Source organism: Dromaius novaehollandiae, chromosome W (genome assembly GCF_036370855.1).
Source record: "Dromaius novaehollandiae isolate bDroNov1 chromosome W, bDroNov1.hap1, whole genome shotgun sequence".
Lineage (NCBI taxonomy): Eukaryota > Metazoa > Chordata > Aves > Casuariiformes > Dromaiidae > Dromaius > Dromaius novaehollandiae.
Genome location: NC_088130.1, coordinates 13,119,113 through 13,146,456, shown reverse-complemented (window position 1 = coordinate 13,146,456; position 27,344 = coordinate 13,119,113). Strand labels below are relative to the sequence as shown.

The following is a 27,344-nucleotide window of genomic DNA, read 5'->3' as shown; positions in this document are numbered from 1 at the left end:
GTCCTAGGATCAGAATTAAAAGGAATATTTATTCAGTCATACTTTATAGCTAGTTTCACTATTGGAATAAACTGTGGTAATTCTGATAGTTTCAAAGGAGATATGTCACTAGTGAACATAACCTTTAATATCCTTGATTCAAGTGAGACAACCACCTACCACAATAAATGCAGTTCAGCGGTAAGGTGGCTTTAGAATATGCCTAGGGTGAAAAAATTCAGAGCAGTGCAGGTTAAGATTCAAGGACACTTGTGAATATAGAGTAGAAAATTGCAGATAATCTATTTGCACTGTATTGTGCTGAAGCCAGTATTTTTCACTTTCATGAGCATTAGATTAATTCATGTTCCATTTTTTCAAATAATTCATGGTTTCCTGCATAGGGCGAGAGGCATTTTGGAAGAAGAATAATTCCTTCAATTACACATGTGTATATTTGGAGAAAGAACAACCTACTTCAGTGAAAAAGTCATTGGTTTAGCTGGAGAACGTCCTTTAAAATATTTCTTTGATAGCCTAGCTCTGAAGATTAGAAATGTCTTAGTCTCAGAGAATTATATTTCAATGACTGTCACCCAGACCAGGAAAAAAAGAAAAAAATCCTTCCAGCAGAGACTCCCTAAGGCCCAAACAAAGGAAATACCCTTGGGAAAACCTACACTGCACCCACTGACTTTCCATCTGGCCACATGACACGAGCACTGATCTATATTTAGGTAATCTTAAGAGCAGTTCTTACAATCTTCTGCTTCATGCCATTTCCCCAGAAAGCAGTGCAGTCGGCACACAGGCTAAAAGGCAGTGTACTGGGGGTGCTAGCGCTGCTCTGCGTGTGACTGGGACCTGGGAAAGGGGATGTCCCCATGCAAGAGGGAGGAAGAAGTGTGTTTGGGGAGTATTACTATGTTTGGGGAAAACATTTAGATTTAAGGCTCCTCTCTGCAACCCTTCCAGTGCATAGTATAAAGTGGAAATATTTCTGGTCTCAAAGCTATCAGTTTGTTTTAATTCCAAGGGAGGGACCTGCGTGACTCCTCCAGGCACTCTTGTTGCTGCTGTCTCTCCACCTGTGATAGCTCTGGCTGCAAAGAGCCCTCGTCACCCTGTGTCCCTGACTCATCACAGAGATGTCATTTCGAGAAACTGAAATGAAGGAAGCTTTGAAGAAGGTTTTAACTCCTTTCTCTGCTTCCTCCTCAGTAATTGTTAATATAAACACATTAGTTTTTATTTAGCTGAGGGGACATTTAGATTCCATGTTGTTCAGATCAGATGTTGTGAAATATGATTATGGAGAGCATTTCCCTGAATATTTATGGATAAAAAGGGCATCTTTATAACCAAAAATGATAGAAGGTATGACACATGAAACAATTGAAGACAGAGCGGTCTTCTGGAGAATCTGAACACTGAACGTGTACCTAAAGTATCTAGTCTCATTCTCAAAATTACCTACCTAAATTATACTATCTATATACAGTAGCACCAAGTTATACTGGCATGCTGAATGGCAATAGTAAATACAAATATGCAATTAAATATCCAAATTCCTGTTATACACTTGTCAACCATCATTTTGGCCTGTTTTTTCTAGGAAATAGATTTTCTAACCACTGGATTGTTTGCTGTCTTTTAGAAACTCTTGAGAAGGAATTGTCTTAGTCTAGAAAGCAGCAGTGGGGCAGATCCTCCCAATACCCTTTCCTGATCCTTGTCCCTTCTATATTTAAGCAGTAACAACAAAAATAGTGGCATGGGTTTGTGCCAGCTCAGTATTATTTATTTATTGTTCTCTGACTGTATTTGAGAATATATATTTCACTGTGATGTTAGAAACCTGATGTGAAGAACTTACTGGTTTTAATAACATCTCTGCTGCATTAGTCAACTTTAAAAAAGGAGCTGCATTTTCCTGAGCAAGAAATCAATGCAGAACCCAAGGCTAAATGGTTTATACTCTACCAATATATTCCATCCTTGTGCTTAATGAGTTGAATTAAGAGATGCAGAATTATGGACAGCAGAAATAGGACAACCATTATTGCATGAATTATTGTTACGTGTATATTATATATGTATATTTTGTGTGTGTGTGTGTGTGTATAATATATATAAATCCATGTTATTATACCTTGAAATAGAGAATTTAGTAGTCCAAATGAAGTCTGGACTTCATAAGTGCATAGGAGATGAAAGGCAAGATAGACAGCTGTATTAGTGATTTCTTGGTTTGATATGACCAGCTTTTGTTCTGGCTAGTTATTTTAGATTTATTTTTTTCTCTTTGTGAAGTCTCTAATCAAATATACAGCAGTTCAGGATGTTCTACAGCTTTCTATTTGAGAAATCTTCTTGACATCATGTTTTCTATTGAGTTTCTCATCCACAGAGTTCCTCTGCAATGCTAATGAAAGAAGCACATAAAAACGTGTGCAATGATGACATAATTGTCTAAAAAAATGAAAATCCTTTCTCCATCTTTCTCCATTCTGTTTTCAAACTGAACTTTCTGGATTTAGTATAACATGGCTGACAGCCATAATAATGTAGTTCTTTAAGAACAAAGTTAGAATTTTAGGAGCAATTTGAAAATTAAGCTCAGATAGCAAAACTAGTTCTAACAGGGCCTTTTTGTGTCTTTCTGGCTTTTGTAGAATGGCAAGAAATGCAAATGAAGATGGTGGTGGGGATGATACTAGTTTTAATTTCAGCTGGAAAATGTTCACAAGCTGGGACTACCTCATTGGCAATCCTGAGACAGCAGATAATAAGTTTGCTTCCATCACAACAAGCTTTAAGGTAAAATAGAGCTCACTAAGGAGAGGTAAGCTGATTTGTCTTTCACAATGATGCGAACCAGACAGAACTAATGTCAAATATTAACTGTGTCTGGGATTTAGGTGCTTAAATTTGAATTGGGCAGCTATATACCTTTGTGGGACTGGGTCTTTGTGCCTTGCCATCATAACTCTTCCATTTTGGTTGTGGAGGAAGAAGCATCCTTTGTGTCCTCCGTGACTGCGGTATTAGTTTTAGCAAAATGATTCTACTGTAAAATAATGTTTTCCTTGTCCTCATCTTTGGTGGCTTCCGGTATCTCTGATGCTTATATTGGTTTTCTTTTTTAATGCTGGTGACATTTTGCCAAGCTGACATTATCATCTTTTCTTTCTATTCTGAAGAGATATCACTCGACAGCAATATCATTGTCTAAAAAGGGCTATTCAGCATATCAAAAGAATTTGCCTCAGAATTTTGAGTCTATACCTTCAATAAGAAAAAAAGGTTGCCTTCCTTGCATAAGAGAAAGTTTTTATTTTCAGATGAATTATGAAACATAGCTCAGTCTGCAATGCAATACAAGGCATTCTCAGGCTTGTTTTCAGCTTTAGGTTGTGATGATTTTCGCAGTCACTCTGTGAGGGATCTGGGGCAGGATGTGAGGTGCATCACAGTGAAAATGGTGGAGGGGAGGTACACTACTTGTTGAAGGTTGAAGAAAACACATCTACACCAGGGTCACTGGGACATGCCAGAGCAATTTCCAAAGGAAACTGTAACTTTCAGTATAATGATGTACAGGGAATACTCCAGCAGGGTCTTACCAGGCAATGAGTAAGGGTGACCTGTGGTCACACTGACAGCATACTACACGGGAACTGGAGGACCAAGCAGTAGTTGCATTTTCCAGTCGCCCACCTCACCCTTCTGTTCTGCATTACCGATGTTAGAGCCGATATACCACCTCACCCTGCCCGCCTTCCCAGCTGCAGGCAGAAAATAATAACTTCAGTCAAAGACAGTGGAAAGAAAAGGTCCCAGGAAAATGAATATTGAAGAATTACTGATCGGATGACCTCAAGGTCTGTGGGCTTTCCCTGTACACCTATTAGGGTCAGTTGCTGAAAGCTATAGGAGGAAGAATATAAACTGGTTGAGACAGACTTATTCTTGAGAAATAAACCCATGCAGCTTTACCATGATCTTTGCAAGCAAGCAAGGAACCAAAGAGAGAAAGGGTGAAGTCTGGGCCTGAGCGAGGCCATGGGAGTTTTGCTCAAGACCTGCCACAGCTGCCTTTCATTTACGTAACAAACGAAAGTGGTAAGAAAAGCAGAGACATGTAGAATAATAATTACAGTGCAGGAGTTTAGCTTCCCCACTGGGCAACCGATCTTCTCTGAAGTGAGAAGCTGTAACTAAACTCCCTTTTCACAAGGACATCTCAGAGCAAAAGCTCTTTCTGCTGGCGAAAGTGGGAGCTGGAGATTGAAGTTACACCACAGTCCTAATATCTATCAGTCCTGGCCAAGGGTAAATGTGAGGCAAACATTTTATCCTGCAGTATGAAGCTGTGCACTTTTTTGCCTTGTTTGGGATTCCTGTCTTTTCATTCCTCCTGAATTGCTTACTCTCAAAATGCAACTTTTTGCCATTTTCTCACAGATGCACATATTTTTAAGTGTGACAGTTCCTTTCGTGGCAGCTAGTCACACATTTATCCTTCTGGGCCACTCAGCCTTACAGCACCTCACAAGCTGACAGAAAGTGCTGGTTGCTTTTCGGCACATGAGTGCGGGTGTAACAAGACTCCATGGGGACACGGCCACCGGAGGCTAAACAAACTCTAGGTTGCCAAAACCCCGGGGCCCACCAGGGTCCAAAACAGATTTTTGGAGACAATATAAGCCGTTCTCAACACACGATGACCAGGTGTGCATTGGCATCTTCACAATTTATTTAACTGACTTCTAACAAGTAGAGAAACATCCTTGAGATTGACCCTGAAAGTGCTGCTAATAATACTCTTTTGTTTCTAACAAGTGCAGGAAGCTATTGTGGAGGAGCAGGAGAGCCGAAAAGAAGAAAATATTCACTTGACTCGATTCCTGAGGGTTCTTGCTAACTTCTTGGCCCTGTGCACACTTGCTGGGAGCGGCTACCTCATCTTTTTTGTTGTGAGAAGATCCCAGAAATTTGCCCTGGAAGGTCTGGAGAACTACGGGTGGTGGGAAAGAAATGAAGTTCGTGCTAGCACATTTTTATAATAGATGTGGTTTGAAACTGTGTTCCTATGCTCTGCACGCTGCCTTTTTTTTTCCTGGAGTTTAAATAGTTTGGGTGTGGGTGGTGAATGTCTAACAAAGCAATTCTTCTTGTCTCCCTGCTTCCTGCTTCATTAGAATGATTATTCTTTGGTTGTTTCTTTTAAATGTCCCTTCGTATTTAGTTTTCATTTGATGCTTTGCCTTTTGTTCTCTGTGCTACTAAGATTGTTTTTCAGATCCCTCCAAAGAGCCTGTTGTCCTCTTGCTTTCCTCTTGAGACTGGTACAGGCAAACTGACTGGTGTGTGGTCATGCCCCAAGTTACATGGGGCCTCATGAACATAACTTTGCGGTGCAGCAACAGGGTGAAACTTATACCTTCCAGCTCCAACTGCCCAGTTCAAGAATCCAATGTCATTTTTAGGGTGACCACCTTTTGAACAGATCTAGCCCTGCCTCATGGAGGTGTATAGTGAAAGTAATTGTTAGGATGGTTTGCAGTACACAGCTGTGGTCAGCATTGCCATATGGAAACCTGGGCAGATTTTACTTTCTTAACAAACACACTGCTGTGTATGTTGTAAAACTAGCTGTTACTTATTTAAAACTCATATTCTGAACTAGTAGGTAAAACAGATATCTGATTTAAGGTAAGGCAAAAGGATGCCAACCTGCCAAAGCTGCTGGGATGGAATGATGGTGGAAGGAGGAAGGTTGCTCCCTAATTTTGAACATCAAAAACCAACTGAAAAACTAAAAACTAAAAAACTCCAGCAATCCATCTTTGGAATCCAGAGAGGTGGGGCTGCTGGCATTGGATGAAATTACTTAAAAAAAATTATTTCATTTTGCTCTAATGGGAAACAGAAGTCATATACAAAACTGCTTGACTTAAAGCAACATGAGCTCTAGGTGTGACAACAGACTCTCAAATGAAGGCAATTCAGGAGGAATTCAGCTTTCTCTGGTTCAAAAGGTGTGGTAACAGATCTGTGATAACGAGGACTGTGCTACCAAAAGCTGTTATATTAGCTTATGTTGCAATCTGCAAAGCAGTTAAACATATGCATGTTTACATTTCAGGGGATTTTTTTGTTTGTATGCTTTACAAAAAAATCCTGCTAAGGAGGCTGTGTATCACAGAGCAAAGATATAGAGCATGTCTTTTAAAGAAGGATGGATAAGGTAGCTTTGCTAGGATTTGACTAGAGCTACCTATTGACAGGTAACGAACACACTTGCAAGGTACACACTATTGCTGCTGATTGGAGGCTAATGATTAACTAAATAAGTGAATTTGCCTTCTACCTAATAGCCATTTAAACATTTTTTCTTATTTTCTAGATCCATCTAAATCCAGATTATGTTTGTATCATGAAGAAACACTGAGATTTTGATCAGAAAAAGGCCATTAACACTTCATGTACTATTCAGAGCAAATGAAAGTATACCTCTTACATACAGCTGAAGTACATGTCTTACATACACCATATTTCCCTCTGGTTATTCCCCTCTGCCATACTCCTGCAAGCCTACACAAAACTGGTCTCAGGTTCAGTGAGGCTTAACTTCCTCTCTATCGCAGCGGTACCTGGTCCTGTGGGGTCATGGCTCAGATGAAACAGCCTAGCCCATGATGGGGAGGAGAAGGAAGTTATGGGAAACAGACAGACCAGGGCTCTTATGGGATTTCATCAGGCTTTGCATCTCTCCCCATGCATGGCTGTGGCCTGGTGGGTAATTGTGGACAAATCATGAATCATTTGGGAAAAGAGAAGGCAGGTGATATACATTAGAATTTTTTCCAGATGTAAAAATATATAGATTTCACATTTCATATCTTGCAAGCTTAAATGACTCCATAGATTTTTTGCCAAAAATATCCTGCTATTTATCTTAGAGTTCATAGCAGTGGAGATGAAGTAGATCAGTGCATTTATATTGAAGTTATTAAATCGATGCTCAGTTTTAATTCTAGAAATCATCAGACAGCTTTTATTATTACGAAATATAAATTCTACTCTAATTACTTTTTAAAAATGAAACTGTATTTACTAGAAAAACAGATCTCTGTTACTGCTTCCTGCAGCAGGTGCTAGACAAACCACAATCATTGGTGGTGGAAAAAATGATTTATTTTAACTAAACTGCTTACTCTTAATGAACTTATCATTTAACCAACAAGCGGTAAGTGTTCAGTATTTAATGTTGTGTTGGCACAGTTTAATGTGCTGGGGGGGCTGGTGTTTAGACATGACTGCAGTCGCAGCATTTCTTATCAAATTCGCAGCAGCTGGAAAAACGGAAAGGCTTGTATAAGCTGTAATTTTCTAGCTTTCAAAGTGTCATACAGGGGTTTGGTCTCTACAGTAGTTAATCTCCCAGAGAGATAAAAGAATAAAAGAATGTGTTTGGAACCACAGTTTTTGCTAATTAGTGGGTACCTCTTGATTGTTGTTCCCTTCTTACTGAGAAATGTCATCTCCGTAGGGCGGAGAGTGTTTTTGAGATTCACTCAGCAGATACTGAATATAAGATGATGTTGGCTATCGAGTATAACTCTATCTTGCATGCATGCTGGCATGTCGCCCCTCTTCTGGCATATCATTCTATAATTTTTAAGTCACACAGAACACTGGCACTGTCCCCAATATAAACAGCAGAAGAAAATCTGGCTCCAGCACCTGAGCTTGGAGTTGACAAAAAATCCAGAATATAAATTGGCCCCTTCCTGAAATCATGATAGATGTGGCTAAAATTCATTGGAAGATATACTTTTGCTTTTCTTTTCTGGCCAACAAAATCCTTTACAAGAAACTAAAAAAATTATGAAAATGTATCTATGAAACTTGTATGAGAAATGCTTATGCTTTTGAAACACAGAACCCATCAAAATTTTTGGATTTCGAAAATTCAGTAGGCTACATTTATCTCAGTAAAACCTTGCACTTTTGGTTACAATCATTCACCACTTTTCAGCTTGCAAATTCCTGTGCCTTGTTTCACCTCCCATCCCAATAATGTTTATTTCTCCAGAATTAGAAATGCTCCCAAGATGGGGAGCATGAATAATCAAGGCATGGAAAAATACTTATATAGAAAGCAACTGAACATGCTTGCTTTAGATAAGCAGTAAAAAAGTGAGAACATAATAAAAATATAGAAAATATAGAATGTTAAAGAAAAATAGTGACTTCAATGCTGCCTCTCCTATAATGCAGCAACAAGAAAGCTTTCAGTAAGGTTAGCAGGTGCTATATTTAAAACTTACTGTAGGACACATCTTTTCTTCCAAAATGCACATTAACTAAGTCTTCCAGCACAAGAACTAAGGGACATCAAATGAGTCAAGTAGGATTCAGGCTAAAAAACAAACAAAACAAAAAAAAGGAAAGCAATGTGTTTGCCCTGTTCTTGCTGTGCTCTAGACATCTGTCCGGCTAGGCCAACCTCTGGTGTGACCCAGAATGTCTATGCTTGTGTTATGTCCATATTTGTCCCCTGGGACTCAATGCCACAAGAGGATACAACAGACCAGAGTTAGCAATGATTTTGATTTGACACTCAGCAGGATCAAAACAGGACTGAGTATTTTGATTGATAACTGGGATATGCAGCCTGTTACAATAAGTTTATATTTCAAGGATTCATGGTTGGTCATGTTGGCTGTGGCTGGCTCCAGCGTGAGCGTCTGTGTTTGCCATCTGCCGCTATATTGGGCATTAATTGTTTGGCTTAGTGGGGACTGAGACAAAATATGTTAGAAACAATGTTAGATACTTTGAAGATTTTAAGATAAAATGTTTGCACACTTTACTGTTACGAAAAAATAACCAATGTATTAAGCACAAACATTTCATCTAGAGCTTGATACTCTAGTGCTTAATACTATCTTCTAGAGGTACCAAAACCCAAGAAGATCCACGACTGCCATAAAAGAGAAAAATTTTTTTGAAACAGATTAAGGTACGAAACCCATCAGCTGTTAAAATAATAAGGTAGAGGTTACGAGAGATTTAAATATAAATCCCACCTTTTCAGTTATAAAGCCAAATACTGCTAGTGATGGCAGCTACACGTGTTTGTTTGTTTCTTTCTTTTTTGACTGTTATGAAAGAATAGTACCTTATTGTTATTTTAACAAATGAATCCCAGTGACAAATAACACTGTCTAAATACATAGGAAACGTCAATGAATTCCTGTGATCATTGAAAATCTGCCTATGACTATATTTCTTACACAGTGCCACAAGACATGTTCAGAATGTACTACTGATTGCCTATCAATACAAAAATCCAGTAATTAGTTCTAGAACTCATTAAAAAACAAAAATTGAAAAACAGGAAAAGGAAAGCCATTTATTTCTTTTAATTAAAATCACCAGTCCAACAGAAAAAGTTTTGTAAGAGTGAGAATGTACAAATTTGTAAGTGGATGAATTTATTTGTAGGCACAGTGCCTTGCTGCTGCCACACGACTTCTGACAACCAAGATCCAGTCTTAGCTCCCTTGATAGCAGGAAGCTAGAAATGTATTAAGATTTGTATCGGTTTTAGCAAGACAGATTCTAGTATGGCTGAGAAATGCTAGTTTCAGAGCAATTGGAAGATTAGAGTTCTGTGAACGAACAATTATGTTTTTTGTGACTAAATCAACCCTTTTCTTATTACTTGTTTTATATATGAGTCATCTCAAATAAACATCTTTGTGTTTTCCACTAATCTTTGTCATTTAGCTTGAAATAATGTTTTCTGTTGGTTGGGTTTTTTTTTAGTCCCTTGAAAATGCACTTTTTGTAATGAAATTTTATTTGAAATTGAAAAACTGCACTTTTACACCTTTTCAGTTATTTTCATTTTTGGCAGACACAATTAATTGGATTTTACACTATTTCACCAAAAGTTTCAAGCAGATGTGAAATAAATTTTAGCAACCGCTTAGGAATGTTAGATCCTTGGAATGCCTCATTTTCTGTAGAATGTATAATCCATGTTGAATTTCAGACTTTTTATGAAAGCTAACTATTCTTTTTTTTCTAAGTTTGCATTCGGTAAACTCATTCCATTTCCATACTGCTATGACGATGAGTTAATGTTAGAGGCTTAAAAGAACGACAGGCAGGAAGAAGGATTGACTTGAATTTGCCTATGCAGCAAAGACATGTATAATTAATTTGGGGTGAGATATCAGATAAATTTAATTTAGTACAGTATAAAAAAAGGACCTCATATATCCATCTATGGTAGACTACTACTGATTTTTCACCTCTTTCTTTCTTTGTGAAAACATCCTGTGACTCCCCAAGCTGATTTTGTTTCTTGTTAAATCAAATGCCAACTAAAAAGTAGTAGTGGGAATACACTCTTCTCTCAAACCAATAATAATCAAAGAACTTGCCTCTAACATTTCACTGTATATTTCTTTTTTTTTTTTTTCTTTTTACCTAGGTGAACATGGTGATGTCACTTTTAGGAATGTTCTGTCCAACACTTTTTGATGTAATCAGTTCTCTGGAAAACTACCACCCTCGAATAGCTCTAAGATGGCAGCTGGGACGCATCTTTGCTCTTTTCCTTGGCAATCTCTACACTTTCATTATTGCCCTGATGGATGAAATCAATCTCAAGGCAAGCTATTTACAGTGGACCTCCCTTCACCATTTTTAGCATGTAGCAGGGCAAAGACAAGGATTTCCAGCCATGTCACAGAGTCGTCAAAGAGATAATTTCTTCTCTTATACTGTGAAACATGTCCATGACTGAGCTGGAAATGGGAGTCTTGGAGTAGAAATGGTTGAGAGTTGGTAACGCAAGCTCATAATGTTGTTTTCCTATTTATTTATTTTTTAGTTGGAAGAAGAGAAGATAGTCAAGTATAACATGACAATATGGGAAGCCAGTCTATATAATGGTACTATTCCAGGAAATTCAACTGCTCCTCCAATACAGGTGGACCCTGCAGATGTCCCCAGAGGGCCATGCTGGGAAACAATGGTAGGGCAGGTAATGCAATTGAGCTAATATTTGAAAATAGATCATAATCTGTTAGACATCATATAAAATCCTTCTCTATTTTAGTTGTTGGGTGGCATTAAGGCTGGAAAAGATGTGGTGAAATGCAGATATGGGACAAGATAATGGCAAGGTCCTATTTTTTCCTTAGCTACAAAGCTGAGAAAAAGTTATTTTAGTTTCTTCGAACCCTAACTAGTAAGAACTCATGTGTTTCTCCTGATAGCTGACAGCATCTAATATTAGAATTTTGATCAGACAAGATCAATTTCTGACTAAAATAGGCCTATATCAAAGATAAAAAATGAGTAGCTCAGCAGGGAAATATACATAAAATCAGATCTTGCCAGCAGTGTGCATTTGAGAAGGTATCTCTATCTTTAGCCAAGTAGCATACTGCAATACAACAGCAGTGGTTTAATGGTAAATCTGCCCAGACAATTTATTTGATTCAGTTGGACATCCCTACTCATTGACCTATTCATGTAAAATGCCATTTCCAAAGACTTTCCCAACATCTCCTATTCCTCTGTTTGATCATACCTCATTCTTGTTGGTTTTTTGTTCCTGAGACTGAATAAACCATTAAATCACAACTTTTTGCTGTTGCTCCGTCACTCTCTCAGTCTCCCTATGTGGTTATCTCCAGTCCTGGAGGAGGCACTGGTATGGAGCAGACGGGCAGGAGAAAACAGCCTCTCTGGTCTTCTGACTAGCACTGAGTGACAAGTGATGAACACCGAAAGCTCATCACTGTGTTAACTTTCTCCTTAATTTGAGATCAGAGAGAATAACAGCCTTCTGGGCAATTGGGGCTAAGGCCTGATACAGTAGGGTTTAGTGGGGCTTACTGAAAGTATATCAGAGGAATGAGGATTTCTGTTAGGATTTTCTTCTTTCCTCTCCATATTTGCTCTGCATATCTCTCTCATGAGAGTTGGTACGCCTATAGGAAGTAAGCCCCCCCCCTTTTTTTTGAATCTTCCCAATGTTATAGGGACCAAAAGGGATTTAAGATATCAGCAAAGAATTCCATTTTTATTCTCTGGAAGTCTTGACTGAGAAAATATGAATATAAATTAGAGCAACAAATAAGGGGCATTTTTTTCTCTGTTTCTCAAATTATTTTTACAATTATTTATTAACTGCCTAAACATAAGAAAATATTGCTTTAACAGGAATTTGTGCGGCTGACAGTCTCTGACATGATGACGACATATATCACGATTCTAATTGGTGATTTCTTGAGAGCTGTCTTCGTTAGGTTTTTCAATTACTGCTGGTGCTGGGACTTAGAGTATGGATTTGTAAGTATCTGATTTGCTATTTTACATGTCTTTGTCAGATTATCACTTGACATTTTTGTAGTAAATTACATTTTCCTCTGAAGCCTGCAGAGTTTATAGTTGACTAGACATGTCCCCTTCAAAATCCCAGAACAACATTAAGTGTTAGCTCTTCTCAGAATTTGCTTTTGTCTTTATATCTGCCTTGTTCTGCAGGCTTTGGTAACCTTAGGAAATACATTTTTATTCATTTGATTATGTAAGCAAACTGGGTACACATTTTTGACTCATTTCCATTTTAAAGCCTCATCCTCAGTTCTACGGAAAACAGTGGAGAGGCTCTCATTGATTTTTGTGGACTTTCAGTCAGGCTCTTAAATGGTTTCTAACGTACTGAGACAGCCAGTGTTTGTGGGGAAAAGCATGAAAGAAGTTGCTCTAGAAATTTTATTAGCTATATTTTCTGCTGGAATTAGTTTAGCCGAAACAAAGTTAATGAGTCCCATAGCATAAGCATGCGGGTATGCCAGCTTCTCACCCTGGAGAGACTTTCTCTCTCTTAAACAGATCTGAGCTAGATTTAAATTAGCTGGCTAAGATAGCTGCACTGACGGCTGCAGTTTTCACCTGTGAGGCACCTGCCAGGGAAAGTCTGCGAAGCTCCTCCTGAAGCCTCTCTTGTACATACTAACTGTTATGGAAAAGAGCTAAGCCATGTAAAGCTATCTCGATCACGTGTGCGTGAACAGCTCTCATAGCTGTCCTGCCGTCCGCTTATTTGTCCTCGCTTCCTCATAGTTTTACCTTCACAAGTACATGCTTTTCTTCCTTTACTAAGAGCCATCTTCAGGGAAATGATCAGTGCTCAGGGGAAGGGAAAGTTTTGTTGTTTTCGTGGTTTCTGGTATAACAATCTCACAGCTATTGTTGAACCACTATGAAAATTCAGCTGTTATAGCAAGGTTCAGCTTTCTCGCTGTTGAGACAGGGAGTCTCAGCCAGGGCTGGTGTAGGGCTGGGGAGAGACAACCAGCCAGACAGCCTGTGGACAAACAAGTCATACCCTTTGCAATATCAGATGTTGGAATTTGATCATAGTACAGGCAGAGAGCCAGCACAGTTTCTGGAGCTCTGGAACAACGTATTTTCATATGCTTAAATTGCCTCTGCAGCTTTCTCATATTTTCATATGTACTGCAGGCATTGTAATAGCTGAGCCTGGATGTGGAGAATGCATGAATCTCTGTAGCCAAGGCTACCTCTGACCGGAAATAGCTCAGACTTCATATTTTCCAAAGATGCTGAAGTGGTAGTCTGGACATTTTCCGTATTAGGATATCCAGAATCAATGAAAGAGCCTAAATGGATGCAAGTCTGAAAGTCATTCTGATGACTGTAGGACAGACCCTTTAATTAAGGTGACTTCGCATCCCTTTTGCTGCTTTTGGGCTTCCTGAAGCTGCTTCTCTATTGCCATTTAGTCTGAATCAGCTGCTCTTTATGCAGGGACTGAGAAAGATGAGGAGCGGCATTATTTGTTTTCAGTGAAGGATGATGAAGGGGATGCAGAGCAGAGTATGATCTCCATAGCACTGACATCCAAGACCAAAGTTGACAACCTTTAAGTCTTACTGCATAGCTAGGAAATACAGTAAACAGGGGTCCCTCCTCATTCTCTGCAGGAATTACAAATATCAATGTAGGCTTTAGAAAAAGCTTTCAGATTTAGTTTCTGAGAGGGGTATGCTACAGGGAGCCTTCTCTATCACTGTACCCTTTGGTATATCTGTAATCAAGAACCCAGTGAGAATGTCTTTGGGTGAGGGGATGCTCAAAGCCCCTGCATGCTAGCAAGCTGTGCAATAGGGAGGCTCTAAGGGATCAAAGGATATTTTTGTTTAACACTCCAGTCAGCAAGCTACTGGAGCACGCAGATTTCCAGTGGGATTACTCATACATTTAAAATGATATCCTTATGTGTTGCAAAGTGCTATTGCCCATTGTGCATTTGGCTTGGCAGAGAGACAGAGCACGCTGTCTCAGAAACTCAGTTGGTATTTTCCTCTCACTCTTTTCAGGGTAGCACAAGTTAGCAGACTGAATGTTACAGTAAGGTACAAACCTTACTCAAAAGGTTTAAAGCATTCACTGAGGGTAGAGTTCAGCTGCTGAAATACAGTGCCTAGTGCTATTTGAGATGCCCTAGGATATCCAGAGCAGCTGAATGCGGCTACTAACTGCATGATCTGTGCAATGCCTCCAGTGTTCCAGAGCTGAGAGCCATGCAGTGTACTGTAGGACAGCGTGGCTTGAATTCGGGTTGCCAGTTGGAGAAGCACAAATTTGTCCATTAACACTTCAGGCTTAACTCTTGCTGGTTGCTTTTCTACCATTAGTTATGTTAAAGGAATACACTATAGTAATTGAATCAATAGAACAAAGCCTATAAAGCCGAGAGTTTTAATTGAGATACTGGACTAAAGAGCTGCATAGATACCATCCTTCTTTCTAGGCAGCCAGCCACATACAGATAGAGAGTGGTAGTATAGGGAGCGGCTCTTGACTGTCAGGAAGCAGGGAGAGTGAGCCTCACAGCCCACCTGCGAAGGGTTCGCCACTGTTAATGGGAGCTGCGGCATATTTATCCAGCAATGAGGGAATGCCTCATTTCCATGATATATTATTGTTCTCAAAGCATCAACAATGCATTCGTTGGTAGAGGGTGCTAGGAATATATTACTTGTACAGAAAGAATGCAATTAGTGCCCCGAGGAAAAGATCTGTTGCATTTAAAGAATGAAGGACTCAGAGATTCCTGATTTAAGGAATCAGAGTTGATGCTGTAGCCTAGAACCTTTGTGCGATTCCTGATTTAAGGAATCAGAGTTGGTGCTGTAGCCTAGAACCTTTGTGCTGTTCCTTCTGTGCAAAAAAGCTAGAAATTTATCTAAAGGAACATTTGAAATGCATTTTTTCTAAGTCTTTACACTATTAGAGACTATAAGGAACTAGGAATCTGTGGGTGAGTCACGTCCAGATTTTTCATTTTGTTGACAGACTTAAATTTGAACATCACCCTGTGTTCACTTGACAGTTTCTGTCCTGATCAGCAATACATATTTAGCAAACTCAGCTTAACTGATAGTTTCCATTGGTACTATAGAATCCAATTTATTATTAATAAAACAGTGAAATTTTTCCTTGGCAGTATATAAGAGTGGCTCTACTGGGTTGCTCAGGTCCAGTACCCTGTCTCAGCCAGCAGCCAGCAGTCGAAAAGCAGACTGTAAACCACTGAGTCTCTGGCAATCTCTGAGCTTAAAATCTTTCTAAGCAAGAGGCTGTACCTGTGCCATTGTGGTTAGTAGCTGTGACAAAAGCTACAAAAGTAGCTTTTGTTCATTAATTTTTGGACTTTTTTTTAAACCCTCAAATATTTTTGACAACCAAAACCTCCTTTGGCAATGAATTCCACAAATTAATTTGCATACAGTGTAAAAAAGTGCTTCCTTTTGTTTGTTTAAAAATTCAATTTCAGATAGTTTGGTCTGATACTGCTAGCTCCTATGTTATGAAAAACAGTGACACATTATTCGGGTCTATATGATGCTATTCACCTTCTCCACATCATTTATGATATTCTACTCCTCTGTATAGCTCCCTTTAGTCAACTATTTCCAAGTCAAGGACTACCAGTCTATTTAATCTTTCCTTGTATGGAAGAAAGTTCATAAATACACACAACATAAATATAGCAGTTTGATGCAAACATATACATAAATATCTATACACTATGTAGAAAGAGCACAGGGGCTGCAAACATTCCAAAAGTACAATCCAAAAGAGTGACTTTAATTTGGCTCTTTTAATAGAATATCTTTGGCTTGGTTCAGCCTCAAGGGAATAGTTATTTCTGTACCTCATATCCTTACTCCATCAGTCGTCAGTAATTATTACCTGGATGGTATACATCATTCATGATCTTCTCTCCCACCCACTACAGTGAATCATGCAAGTTACCAGCTGTGGTGTAGTATAACTGACTATTATGAGAGAGCTGATAAAAAAAAATCTTGTGACAACGTAAAACCATAGGGATAATATGTTTGAATGAAACATTTTGGTGTCAACCTAAAATTTACAGCTCTTATTTCCTACCGGAAAGTTTTGTTCAGGTGTGCACACACACAACCATGTGCACACCAACAAATACTTGTGCATCTCAGTCATTGCTCAAATGCAGTGTATTCAGTGATCGCAATTGAAAAGCGTTCATGAATTAGAGAGACGCTAATAAATAGGGTAAGAGAAGATCTGTGGAAATGATTTAAGGTTTGGAAAAACAGAATGAGATGAATAGTTCAGAGAAGACTAAGGAATGATTTGATGACAGTCTATGTATCTGCACTGGAAACAAAAATTTACAACACGGTGCTCTTCAATTTAGCAGACAAAGCAATAATGAGACCTGATGACTGGGTTTTAAAGTAAAAATTGAACAAAATAATATATACATATTAAACAGGAAAGCCAGTTAACCATTGGCACCATCTATCAACACTTAAAATGGATTCTTCAACAGCACAATTGTTAAATTTAAAATACGAAAGATATGCTATAGTTCAAGCAGGAATTAATTCAGGGAAGCCTCATGGCTTGTACTTTATTGGAGAGCAGACTAGATGACCACCACAATCTTTATAGCCACTTCAATTGGAAGCTGACAAATCATTATTTTAAAATTCACCCAGTACCCAGAACTATTTTTATTCTCTCTTAGCGCCTTCCTCTGTACAAACAGCTCAAAAGGATCTTCAATAAAATGCTTCAAGCTGTATTAAAGTCTGCCTGTTGGCTTTGAGTCATATTAATTTGTTTCATGTTTCACTGATAATATGCAACAAGAGTCTTGACAAGACAATGCCAGTATGTTTGTGCTGTTGGAAGTGACAGCTTTAATCTACCGTAAATCATCTTAAAATGCTTTGTGCAAGCCTAATGAAAGCATTTGTGTTATTTCTTTCAGCCATCATATTCAGAGTTTGATATAAGTGGGAATGTGCTGGGACTGATCTTTAACCAAGGCATGATCTGGTAGGTGTGGCAAAGGGTGTTGTGTCCTAATGGTCTCTTATGGGTCAGCATTCCCTGCAGGAATGCAAGAATTAGCAGTATCTGTAAAAGATTCTTCTGAAATGCTGATCCTACCTCATTGCTCTAGTCTGATAGAAGTGTAATGCAATATATATCAAACTCATGCACATTGAAATCAGCATAATTGTTCCAAAACCAGTTCTGAGCTAAGATTATGGGGTCAGATGCAGCAGTATCTTGCAATGAGTAGGTAAGACTAACCAGTATAAAGTTGGGTTGACAACTGCAGTCCTTTGTGACAGCAGAGTAAGCAGCTGGCCTGTTTTGCTTTTAATTTCAGGCTTTCCAAACATCTTATACTCTTTTCCTATGTGTCCTGTGGAAAAAAAAGCCTTAAAACAAATTTATATATACTTGTGTGTGTATGTGTGTGTGTGTGTGTGTGTGCATAAAATGCTATTGCTGCAGTATTAGTCCTCAACCCTGCTGCATGAGAGATCTAAGTTTCATCACATTTCTGGTCTTTATTTTAGTTGGGTTTGCTGAGAAAGCAAATTGTTGACTCCTCGTGAGATGTTATGTCTTTCTCAGGAACTGTCCTCCTCAAGCACTATTGACTGCTCCTCTGAATTAATTATTGTTTAGACCTGATTTATTTAACTTTAATAGAACTCTGCTGATTAGACTTTTTTGCTTCATGCAAGCCCCCAGGTCTGTAATGCCCAAGGGGCATTACAAGCCCACTGGCTTGCTCAGATGAAGGGTGCATTGGTAGGACGAGCATGGCATCAGCCATGGCCACATATCTGCCATGTGCCATTGGAGCATGGGAAGAGTGAGTCCAACCTGCTGCTGAAGTGCAGGGGACCTGCACTGCACATGGCACTTGGAGTTAAATAGTCAGCTTAGTTTTGCAATCAATATGTTCCTGTCTGCCTTAAAAGTGGCGTCCTAGTTTCTAATAAGAAACATTTCTCAGGCTGCTGTTCATCAAAATGATGAGGCTGCAGTGTAACCTGTGCTTGCACACTTTATACACAATTGATCTCACTCACGCTTTCTGCTGCTGTAATTAATACTTTGGAAATCACTGTAGTTGAAAGAAGCTGGGGACTGGATGAGGGAGGAGATTCCTGATTATTCTCTAAGAAAACTTCTATATGTAGCAGCTATCATTTTATACTTCATTACCCATACAGACTTTGTGCGCTTCCATGGCATAATGTCCCAATATATATGTTTTATCACAGAATCTGTGACTTGTGTCTTAGTGATGCTATATGGATACAGCATCTATCTTACTATCTATCTTACTGTACTATCTATGTTACTACTAATTGCAGAGTTAGGATCACATTTACATGCCAATTGATATTTGCTGGGCCAAGTAAAGCACTAGAGCTGTGCTGTTTTTTTAAAAAAAGGTCTGAACTAAGCATATTAGAATAGTTTAAAAAAAAAAGGTGACTGAATTATAGTAAATATATACTTCAGAAGCCATGGTATTATATATAGGATAAATTTGTTTCTGTTTTATATAGTTTTACATATTCCACTGCACATGCTTGTGCTCATCTGAAACAGAATAACAAGTTTAAGGTGCACCTGGTGAGTTGGCTGTATCACAGAGCTAGAAAGGGTTTGAGAGGCATGTATGTGTGCATTTATACTTCTGTATGAGAGAGAGACCATGTGCTTAGGAAATTTCCTTTCTTCTCTTTCTCTCTGTTTTCATGAAGCAAGTGGATTGTAAGTCATTTGCAAGTCTTCTCCATATTAATGTGGCATTGGAAAGAATACTTCTATCTTATAATAAATGTTATACCTAGAACTTATGATAGCAGCCATGAATTACCCAGAGTTTCAACTTGCCAAAGCTGAGTGTTTTGCAATGATTTCTGTGAGCATAAGAAACAGGGCCATGAAGTGCCCTCTGCCTTCACCCATAGACTACCAAAGTCTTTACTGTCTCTTTTCATTAAAGATGTATGAAATGAGGAAGGAGCGATATCAATATCATATATTCATTCTGTCATGACATCACTGTACTCTGGAGGTCTTTCCAACCATGTAGAGAAATAGATCTATTTCCTATTTTGTAAATAGAAAAACTGAGGCACTCAGAGGCAAAGTGGCTCAGTCCTGGTGACCTGGCCAGTGGTCAAGGAAGAAGTCGATTCCTGATCGCTTACACTCTGTGTCACTTGGCCATGCTGATGGAAATGATTGCTCTTCAGTCAGCAGGGCACAACAAACAAGGTCAGATAAAAATAAAATGGTCTCAGCTGTTTCAGTGTCATAACCATGCAACTGTAGATAATAAGGAAAACACAATATTTTGGCAAATCAATAAGCAGTTCATTGGAATGAGGCACTAAATAACCATGGTAACAGAAGTAAAATAAATGTCAACTTAGCAAAAATATCCTTCCTAAAATGGTGATAAGACAATAATAAAGAAAAAGATTATTTTGATAATTATCTAAGTTTGGGTTATCTTTCTGTACACAATACAAGTGAGATCCTACCTGAATTAAAGAGTCAAAGTACGAGTGGATAATATTTCATTAAGTGGTCATTTTGTTTGCAGAGAAAAAGGGCTTTGGAACTTTGAAAGAAATATTTCATATAGAGAGTTTTCTCCATGTGCCTGGAGTTCTTCTTAACAAAAGACTGGAGAGACAAGACCAGTAGAAAAAAAATAAATGTTTTATGAACTAGATTTCTGCATGCACAGCGTGTGTGGCTGTAAAAGAAGAATATGAAAGAAGGGAATGGGTGGCTTATCTAGCAAGGCAGAAATTTTGTAACAAACTGGTTATATTTTGTTTGTTTGGTTTCTAGGATGGGATCTTTTTATGCTCCATGCCTCCCAGCGATCAACGTCTTCCGCCTCCATACTTCCATGTACCTGCAGTGCTGGGCAGTGATGTGCTGCAATGTGCCCCAGGAGAGGGTTTTCAAGGCTTCCAGATCCAACAACTTCTACATGGCCATGCTGCTCTTCATTCTCTTTCTGTCCATGCTGCCTGCTGTGTACACGATTGTCTCCATCCCACCGTCTTTTGACTGTGGTCCTTTCAGGTCTTTTGTATTTTATGTCCTTGTTTTGTTACCGATGAGATGAACTGCCTCACAGCATCACAGTGAATGATCCAATAGTGAAAAGGAGTTTCCTTAAGAAGTTTTAGTATCTGATAGGCTGAATGTTTAATTATGTGTCATTTTTTAATCGTGCATAATGCTTGAGGGTGAAACCCTAGAAAACTGGCTAGTTGTTTTTAAAGTTTTTCCTGAAATGTAGAAGAGAAAATCATTTTTTCCTTTTTATTTTTTTGATTTTAATGAAAAATTTTATTGTTACTACTGTAATTAAGTCAGGAATTATTCTTAGGGAGTAGGGCAGTGACCTGCTAGGGATCTCTCGTCTATTGGCTTGAAAGTGATGGTTGCAGGAAATATCCGCATGTGCCATGCCAGGAGGGGAATACTGGAGTGCTGGTGAGTGGTGGTTTGCCAAGGAGGCACTACAGTCTTTGGCTGCTCTGAATTTCTGCAGTGGCACAGTATTTCATTTCATGCAGCTGTAGTATTACCTCTGTGATGCTGAATCTGTTTCTCAGGTTTCAAGACCTCCACATTTGCTAGTCTCTTCTGAAAAAACAGGCCTTCTGCACTTGTGCAAACACGTGCCTCGCATACAAGCTAGCTGAGGTGCTGCCACAGTCCAGGACCATTCTCAGTGTCTCTACTTGCCTCTGAGCATGAGATACAACTTTAATGAGTACACAACAGCAGTTAATACATAAAATTCAGATTTTTTAAAAGGCTCCAGTCATTGCTTTTGAACAAAGTATCAGTAGGGCAAGAACAGTAGGACAGTAAAAGAGGCTTCCTGATTCCAGTGAAGGTCTTGAATAATACATTACTGTCATGGGTAAAATGATCTCTGCATAATCCCCAGTACACTTTGTAAAGCAGCAGAAGTCTTGACACATTAACTTTGGCCAAAGGCCATCTGTGGGAGATCTTTTCTAGCCACCTGCAATAGTCAGTCACTAAGAGAGAGAACTGCATGACATGCAAAAAATTCAGCTGAGACAGAAAATTGCTTGGATTTTAGGGAAGCGATGATAAAGCAAGTGATGCTAAGTAAGATTTTTATTAACTGAGTCATAGCAAAGAAAGTACAGAGAGAGACATCTGGAGTCAAGTCTGAGTAGCTGCGGTTATTGAATCTGATATTACTGACACGGTAAGATTACTTTTCAAAGAAGTGAGAAGGTTCATGTAACCTGTAACTTTTCCTCTGTCAAATGCAAAGATATTTTCTTCTTCATCAAAAATGTAAAATCCTCGATACAGCTTTTAATGGGGAAGGGCTATAAACTAAAGAAGGTTCATTCAACCTTTATATAGGTAATACAACTGGTGAGCAGATAAATACTGGCAATGTGTGGCTATATATTAAAAAAAAAAAATCCTGTTGATGTCAGTGGCTTATCCGTTAGGAAAATTCTAATTCTTTTTTTTAATCCTGAATTTAAAGTCTGCATATACAACTAAGCAGAGATTTCTAGATCTGCCAGGAGTAGGAGAGGCAGGACAGAACTAGCAAAGTTGGAACAGAAGAAGCTTTGTGTGTGCTGGTGAGAAGAAAAAGAAGAGAGTGGAATTTCACATCTACCATTGGTGGGGAGGAAGGGGAGAGGACGAGCTGATCTGAAGGAAGAATTCTCCCTGTAATCTTGTTATATTTGCAGGACGAGCATAAAGGTTATCATTAAATTAAGAAAAAGATCTGATTGGCAGAAATGTTTTACAAGAACTAAAAATAGGAGATAAAGAACCTCAATGGCTGGAGGCAATTTGGTGAATTTAGTGGCAATTCTTTCAACCAAGTAAACCTGCTAGTTGGTCTCAATACACATAAAAAGCCATGTCGCTGTCAGCATTCAGGTAAACAATGTCAAACTCTACCTTGTGAGGCACAGCCAAAAGCAAAATAAAAAGACAGGAATATTTGGAACATCTATTAAAATGATTCTGCAAGAAAAACTTGTGTTAAAGGTCCGGCAAAAAAATACTTTAGATAAGTTGGTCATGGGAAAACTTGGCATGAAAGTTATTAGTTTGCTAGAAAAATAACTAAAATGTCCTAAAACACAGCCATCGACTTCCATAGGATTGATACAGAGCAAAGAGAGAGGAGAATTTGGCCCCGTACACCACTGAATGGACACTATTTGCTAGTGGACTGCATTTCTCTTATCAATCATATGAAGATGGGGTGTCTCAAGAGTCTGTCTCAAGGACTCCCTAGAGCACAAATAACCCTCCACACTTTGGATGGTGATATGGAGTTCACAGATCAGTACACTGATCCTTGGAGAACTAATCTTGGTGACAGAACAAGCACTTGTTGGAAACTGCAGGCAGGATCTATTAGCAGACATTAAAAAATATTGGTATCCACTGCTCTCTTTAAAATGCATAAATGCTGTTTTAAATAATGACAGTTTAAGATTTAAATAATGCTAACTTATGCAGTTTCTTGTCCTTGCCCCAAGTTTGTTGTGATGTGGTTCATCTAAGTATTCATACTACTGCACTGCCACTGCCAGAATACTTGTATGTGATGCACTGTCACCTTTTCTATTTAATAGTGGGAAAACTAAAATGTTTGAAGTCATATCAGAAACTCTGGAGCACGACTTCCCTTCTTGGTTTGGGAAGGTATTTGGGTATGCTTCTAACCCTGGACTCATCCTACCTTTCGTACTGCTGATGGTGTACGTATTAACTCAATATTAACTCAATGCTTGCCTGCTCCAAAGTCTGTTAAGTTCTTTTCATTCTGTCTTCACTGCCTGGGTATCTAATTAAATACAGTACTGATTGCCCTGTGGTGAGGGACTTGAAGAATTCATGAGCCTTTTATTTGATCATAATTAATGTGCCTGTGCACAAAGGGCAATCTCTTTTTTGTTCAATGGCTTTGTTTTTGTTATTGCTTTTTTTATTAATTTTTTTGTTGCTACCATAATGGCCAAACTATTAAAATGCAAAAGCTTATAAGGAATCTGAAGTGCAATGACTTTGCTCAGCCTGTTTAGTAGGCAGAACACATATCATAAATCCTTAAATATTTCAGTAGAAAGCTCTCAGAACTGTGACCACCATGAAACAGTTATTTCTCAGTAACTCTCAGTAGGTCTGATCCTGAGTGCCTGAGACTTTCCTTGATAAAAAGAGCACTCTATGCTTTTGGGCCTGAAATGTGAGAGGTGGAGATAACATATGGAGACGTTCCTATCTCAGCTATCTGTCTGAAATCCCTCATGTCCAAAGCCACTTTGTGGAATAGGGCTAGTAGGAATTTTCCATATTTCGGGAGCTGTTAAAGAATAATGGTCATTGAATAGCCTTTCTCAGAGACTGTATAAAGTCCTTCAAGATAAAATTATTGTAAACTGCAATATGCATATATAGGATTACTTAGCATACTGTTAAACTAAAAGTTAATTCTTGGTGGAAATGAGCTGGGATTTAACCCTGCATTGTAGCACTGCCAACAGAAGATTATAGAATACAATAGAAACTACAGAAGTATCTTATGTGAGCAAACTGAAATTTTGTGATGGAATTTGGCCAAGATTCACTTAAAATCATGTTCTGTTTAACCCTTGGCTAGAAAAATAAAGAGCACAGATTGTCCTCTGAAATACATGGTCTCAGTTCCCACTGATTTTCTTGAGTACTGCTCCTATCTTGGAATCATTCAAGGCAAAGACAGGAAAAAAAAAAGAAGAAGAAAAGAAAATTCAAGGCAAAATCAGGCAAAGCAGAGAAAACAACATATGCAGATTAATTATTTACTGCTTGCATCAGTAAAAGACTTCACATAAGGATGTCTCTAATTAAATCAGGATGGTGAAAAAATGCTAATTTCATAGAGTTATCACAAAACTAATACAATACATTGGCAAATAAAAACTTAATTATGCAGTCGTGTTTTTATTTGGTAGAAAGAGATTGTAATTTAGAGCAAAAATTAAAACCTATGCTTTTTGCTGTTTTCTTGGCAGTACATGAGTTTGCCTATTGTGTAAGTTAAAAAGCTTTTATAAATATCATTTAGTCATTTCTAAATATGTCATACAAGTTAATTAACTTTCACAAGCTATTCTCTAGAACACACTTCATAGCGAGGCATAGCTTTATGGAGCATCTTCCTTAACTACCATAATATTGCATGTGAAATATTCATAGATGGAATAATTCCTTTCAGCCTTTTTTTATCCCTGAAATAAGAGTGCCTTCTTCACACTGTGAGGAAGCGTGTTGTTAATTGTCAAAATACCACTACTGGTAAGATATAAATGAGGAAAGGATACAGTTTTTATATTCGCACAGTTGTAGTTATTGCCATAGGAATGCTGTAAAATTCTTTATATTTAAATCATTACCTAACAAAATATATTCTTTTTTCTTTACATTTAGCCTGAGTATTTATTATCTCAATGCTACATCTAAGTCCTACAAGGAAGCTAACTTGGAACTTAAAAAGAAGCTACAGAGTGTAAGGAATAGATAACTGTTCATTTTTGTTTCTACTAAATATTAGAGCAGCCAGTCAGCTCACTGAAATGTGACCTCTCTCTCTCTCTCTCCCTCTAGCAAGCAGAAGAAAATAAAAGAAGAAATAAACAAAAAGCACAAAAATCAAATGAACAAGAGGAAAACCCTTTTGAGACAGAACCACCACAGCCAAAGCAAAAAGGAAACAACAAGCAAGATGAATGCACTCCAAATCAAGGTAAGGACTGTTTTGAATTGTTCAGGTTGAGGAATATTTGTACGTCAGGCTGTAGTCGTCTTTGCTGCCTTTATTGCTTCACTTGCAGTAATGCCTTCAACGACAGTCACAACACTGTCTTACAATTATTAGCCTAATCTCCAGTCCATTTTTCTCCCTGTGGCTTTTTGAAGAAATACTGTAACATCATTCCACAGCAAGCAAAACCTTTTACCAAAGTAATAAAACAACACAACTGTAGCATATTGTAAGGTCCCAGTCCAAAAAAGTTGCGTAAAGTCTGATCTGAATGTCAGTGATCCCTCTTGCATATTGCAAATCAGTATGGTTCAAGTATTGTATCTTTCTATTATATTTCTTTGATCCAGGACCATTCAGGACAGCATATGGCCTCTAAGCCAAGGTTCAACAGAAGATGCACTGAGAACACAGTACAGTAGCAGTCCTTATCAGAAAGCCTAGCTTGGCCAGGCAGGTTTCGACCCATCCTGAAGAACTTCACAGGCTATTTCCTTACTCCTGAACATTTCTAGACTTTCCTCTCCATGTGTGCCACAAAACACTTAGAGGCTCATGACTGAGAGAGAAAGGCTTGGAAATGCGTTAGAAGTGATCATCTTCGGAAGAACCTTGTGGAAAGCATGTCAGCCACCTTCATATTCGGGAGAGGGTAGGCTGCAGCAGAATCTGTCTAGCAAGGAATTTCTGTTTTGCATTTTCATCCTTCAATGCTGTTCTCCAAATATGTTTCAGATAACAAGAAAGGACAAGGAGACAATGAATCAAAGAAGAAGACAAGCCAGCAGCAGGAAGCAAGCTCCTCCCCGTCCCTCCAGCATCCGGGCCCAGCCCCAAATGGGCACTTTTCCCCCCAGAGCAGAGGAGGAAACCTTCCTCCCCCACATGTGGCTGTGACACGGCCTCCGGGGCCCCGAGGGTATGGAGCACCAGGCTATCCTCCCGGAAACCCACGCTTCCCAGGGGCACAGCCAGGAGTGCCCAGGGGCCCTCCAAACTACCGATGAGGAGGCTCTCCTCGGGGAAAAGTGCTCTGTAATACGATGAAGGACGCTGAGGGAGAAAAGAGTGGTTTTAACCCCCAAAACACTCCCATAAGTGCAGAACCCCATTGCGTTCACTGTGAATCTTTATGTGCATAGAAGTTACTCATGCTTCAGCATTTGCAGGATAGGAGGTTTCAGTGTTCAAGTTCAGTAGGAACCGTTGCATCTGTCTGCTTGCATCTGAAGGCATTGCAAAAATGTGTTATCTGTGTCAATATGTTCCTGAAGTTACAGATATTTATTAGAGGAATAAAATTATTCTTTTATTTAGTTGGTATTTTGCCTAAAATCCTGAAAGTGTTTCTCTAGTATCTTTTTTCTTTGGCTTAAAAGCCCAGTTCACTGGAAATGTAACTTCTCACAAAGTGTATCAGTCATTTTTATTAAACAAAGCATATAGCTTGTCTTCTGCTGGTCTGACATGCTTACCCAAAGAGTTCACACTGCATAGGAAAACTGGGATTTTTTCAAAAGCCAGATGGTTACCTCTGAAGTCTTTGGGAAAGTAATAAAGAGGTAAAGGACAAGGAATATTCTGGCTGTTGCAATGAAGAAAACAACTCCTATTACAGTACCACTTTTAGTCAATATAGTAATAATGAATTTTATGACATTCTGAAAGACTAAAAATAAATTTGAAAAATCAAAGAGAGGAAGAAATATTTCCTATGCAAAAAAGTAGTTGGGGAAGAGAGGTAAGACTGTTTTTTGTGATATTTTCCCCAGATACTCACTAGGATTGTGTCATTGCATAGAGACATTTATTTTGCATAAGAACATGTGCTGTATAATTAAACACAACTGCTCTGTGAGTTTATTATTGTATGCTTACATTGTAATGACTTCTAGAGAGTCCAGGGTGGAACAGGACTTTAGTATCATAGGTCTTGTTCAAATACAGAATGGATGCAAGTGCATATGCAAGCTGTTACTACCTATTCCTATAAGGCGGCTTTATTTTTATGTTCTGATTTTATTCCATTATACAGAGTTTGGGCCATGGTATTTATTTTAAGACCCAT

At 38.6% G+C, this 27,344-nt stretch overlaps 1 protein-coding gene across 1 annotated transcript in view; it reads left to right on the top strand.

The window, feature by feature from the left end:
* Positions 1-26,545, top strand: part of LOC112981841 (transmembrane channel-like protein 1) — a 65,336-nt gene extending 38,791 nt beyond the window's left edge. The window contains exons 10-20 of the mRNA XM_064500133.1: positions 2,655-2,799; positions 4,830-5,024; positions 10,496-10,675; positions 10,898-11,050; positions 12,238-12,366; positions 17,372-17,439; positions 20,284-20,523; positions 23,106-23,231; positions 24,943-25,021; positions 25,120-25,258; positions 26,012-26,545. Of these exons, the coding sequence (XP_064356203.1) occupies positions 2,655-2,799; positions 4,830-5,024; positions 10,496-10,675; positions 10,898-11,050; positions 12,238-12,366; positions 17,372-17,439; positions 20,284-20,523; positions 23,106-23,231; positions 24,943-25,021; positions 25,120-25,258; positions 26,012-26,283 (1,726 nt within the window). The 3' untranslated portion in view covers positions 26,284-26,545. The remainder of the gene's footprint in view (positions 1-2,654; positions 2,800-4,829; positions 5,025-10,495; positions 10,676-10,897; positions 11,051-12,237; positions 12,367-17,371; positions 17,440-20,283; positions 20,524-23,105; positions 23,232-24,942; positions 25,022-25,119; positions 25,259-26,011) is intronic.
* Positions 26,546-27,344: the final 799 nt, after the last annotated feature.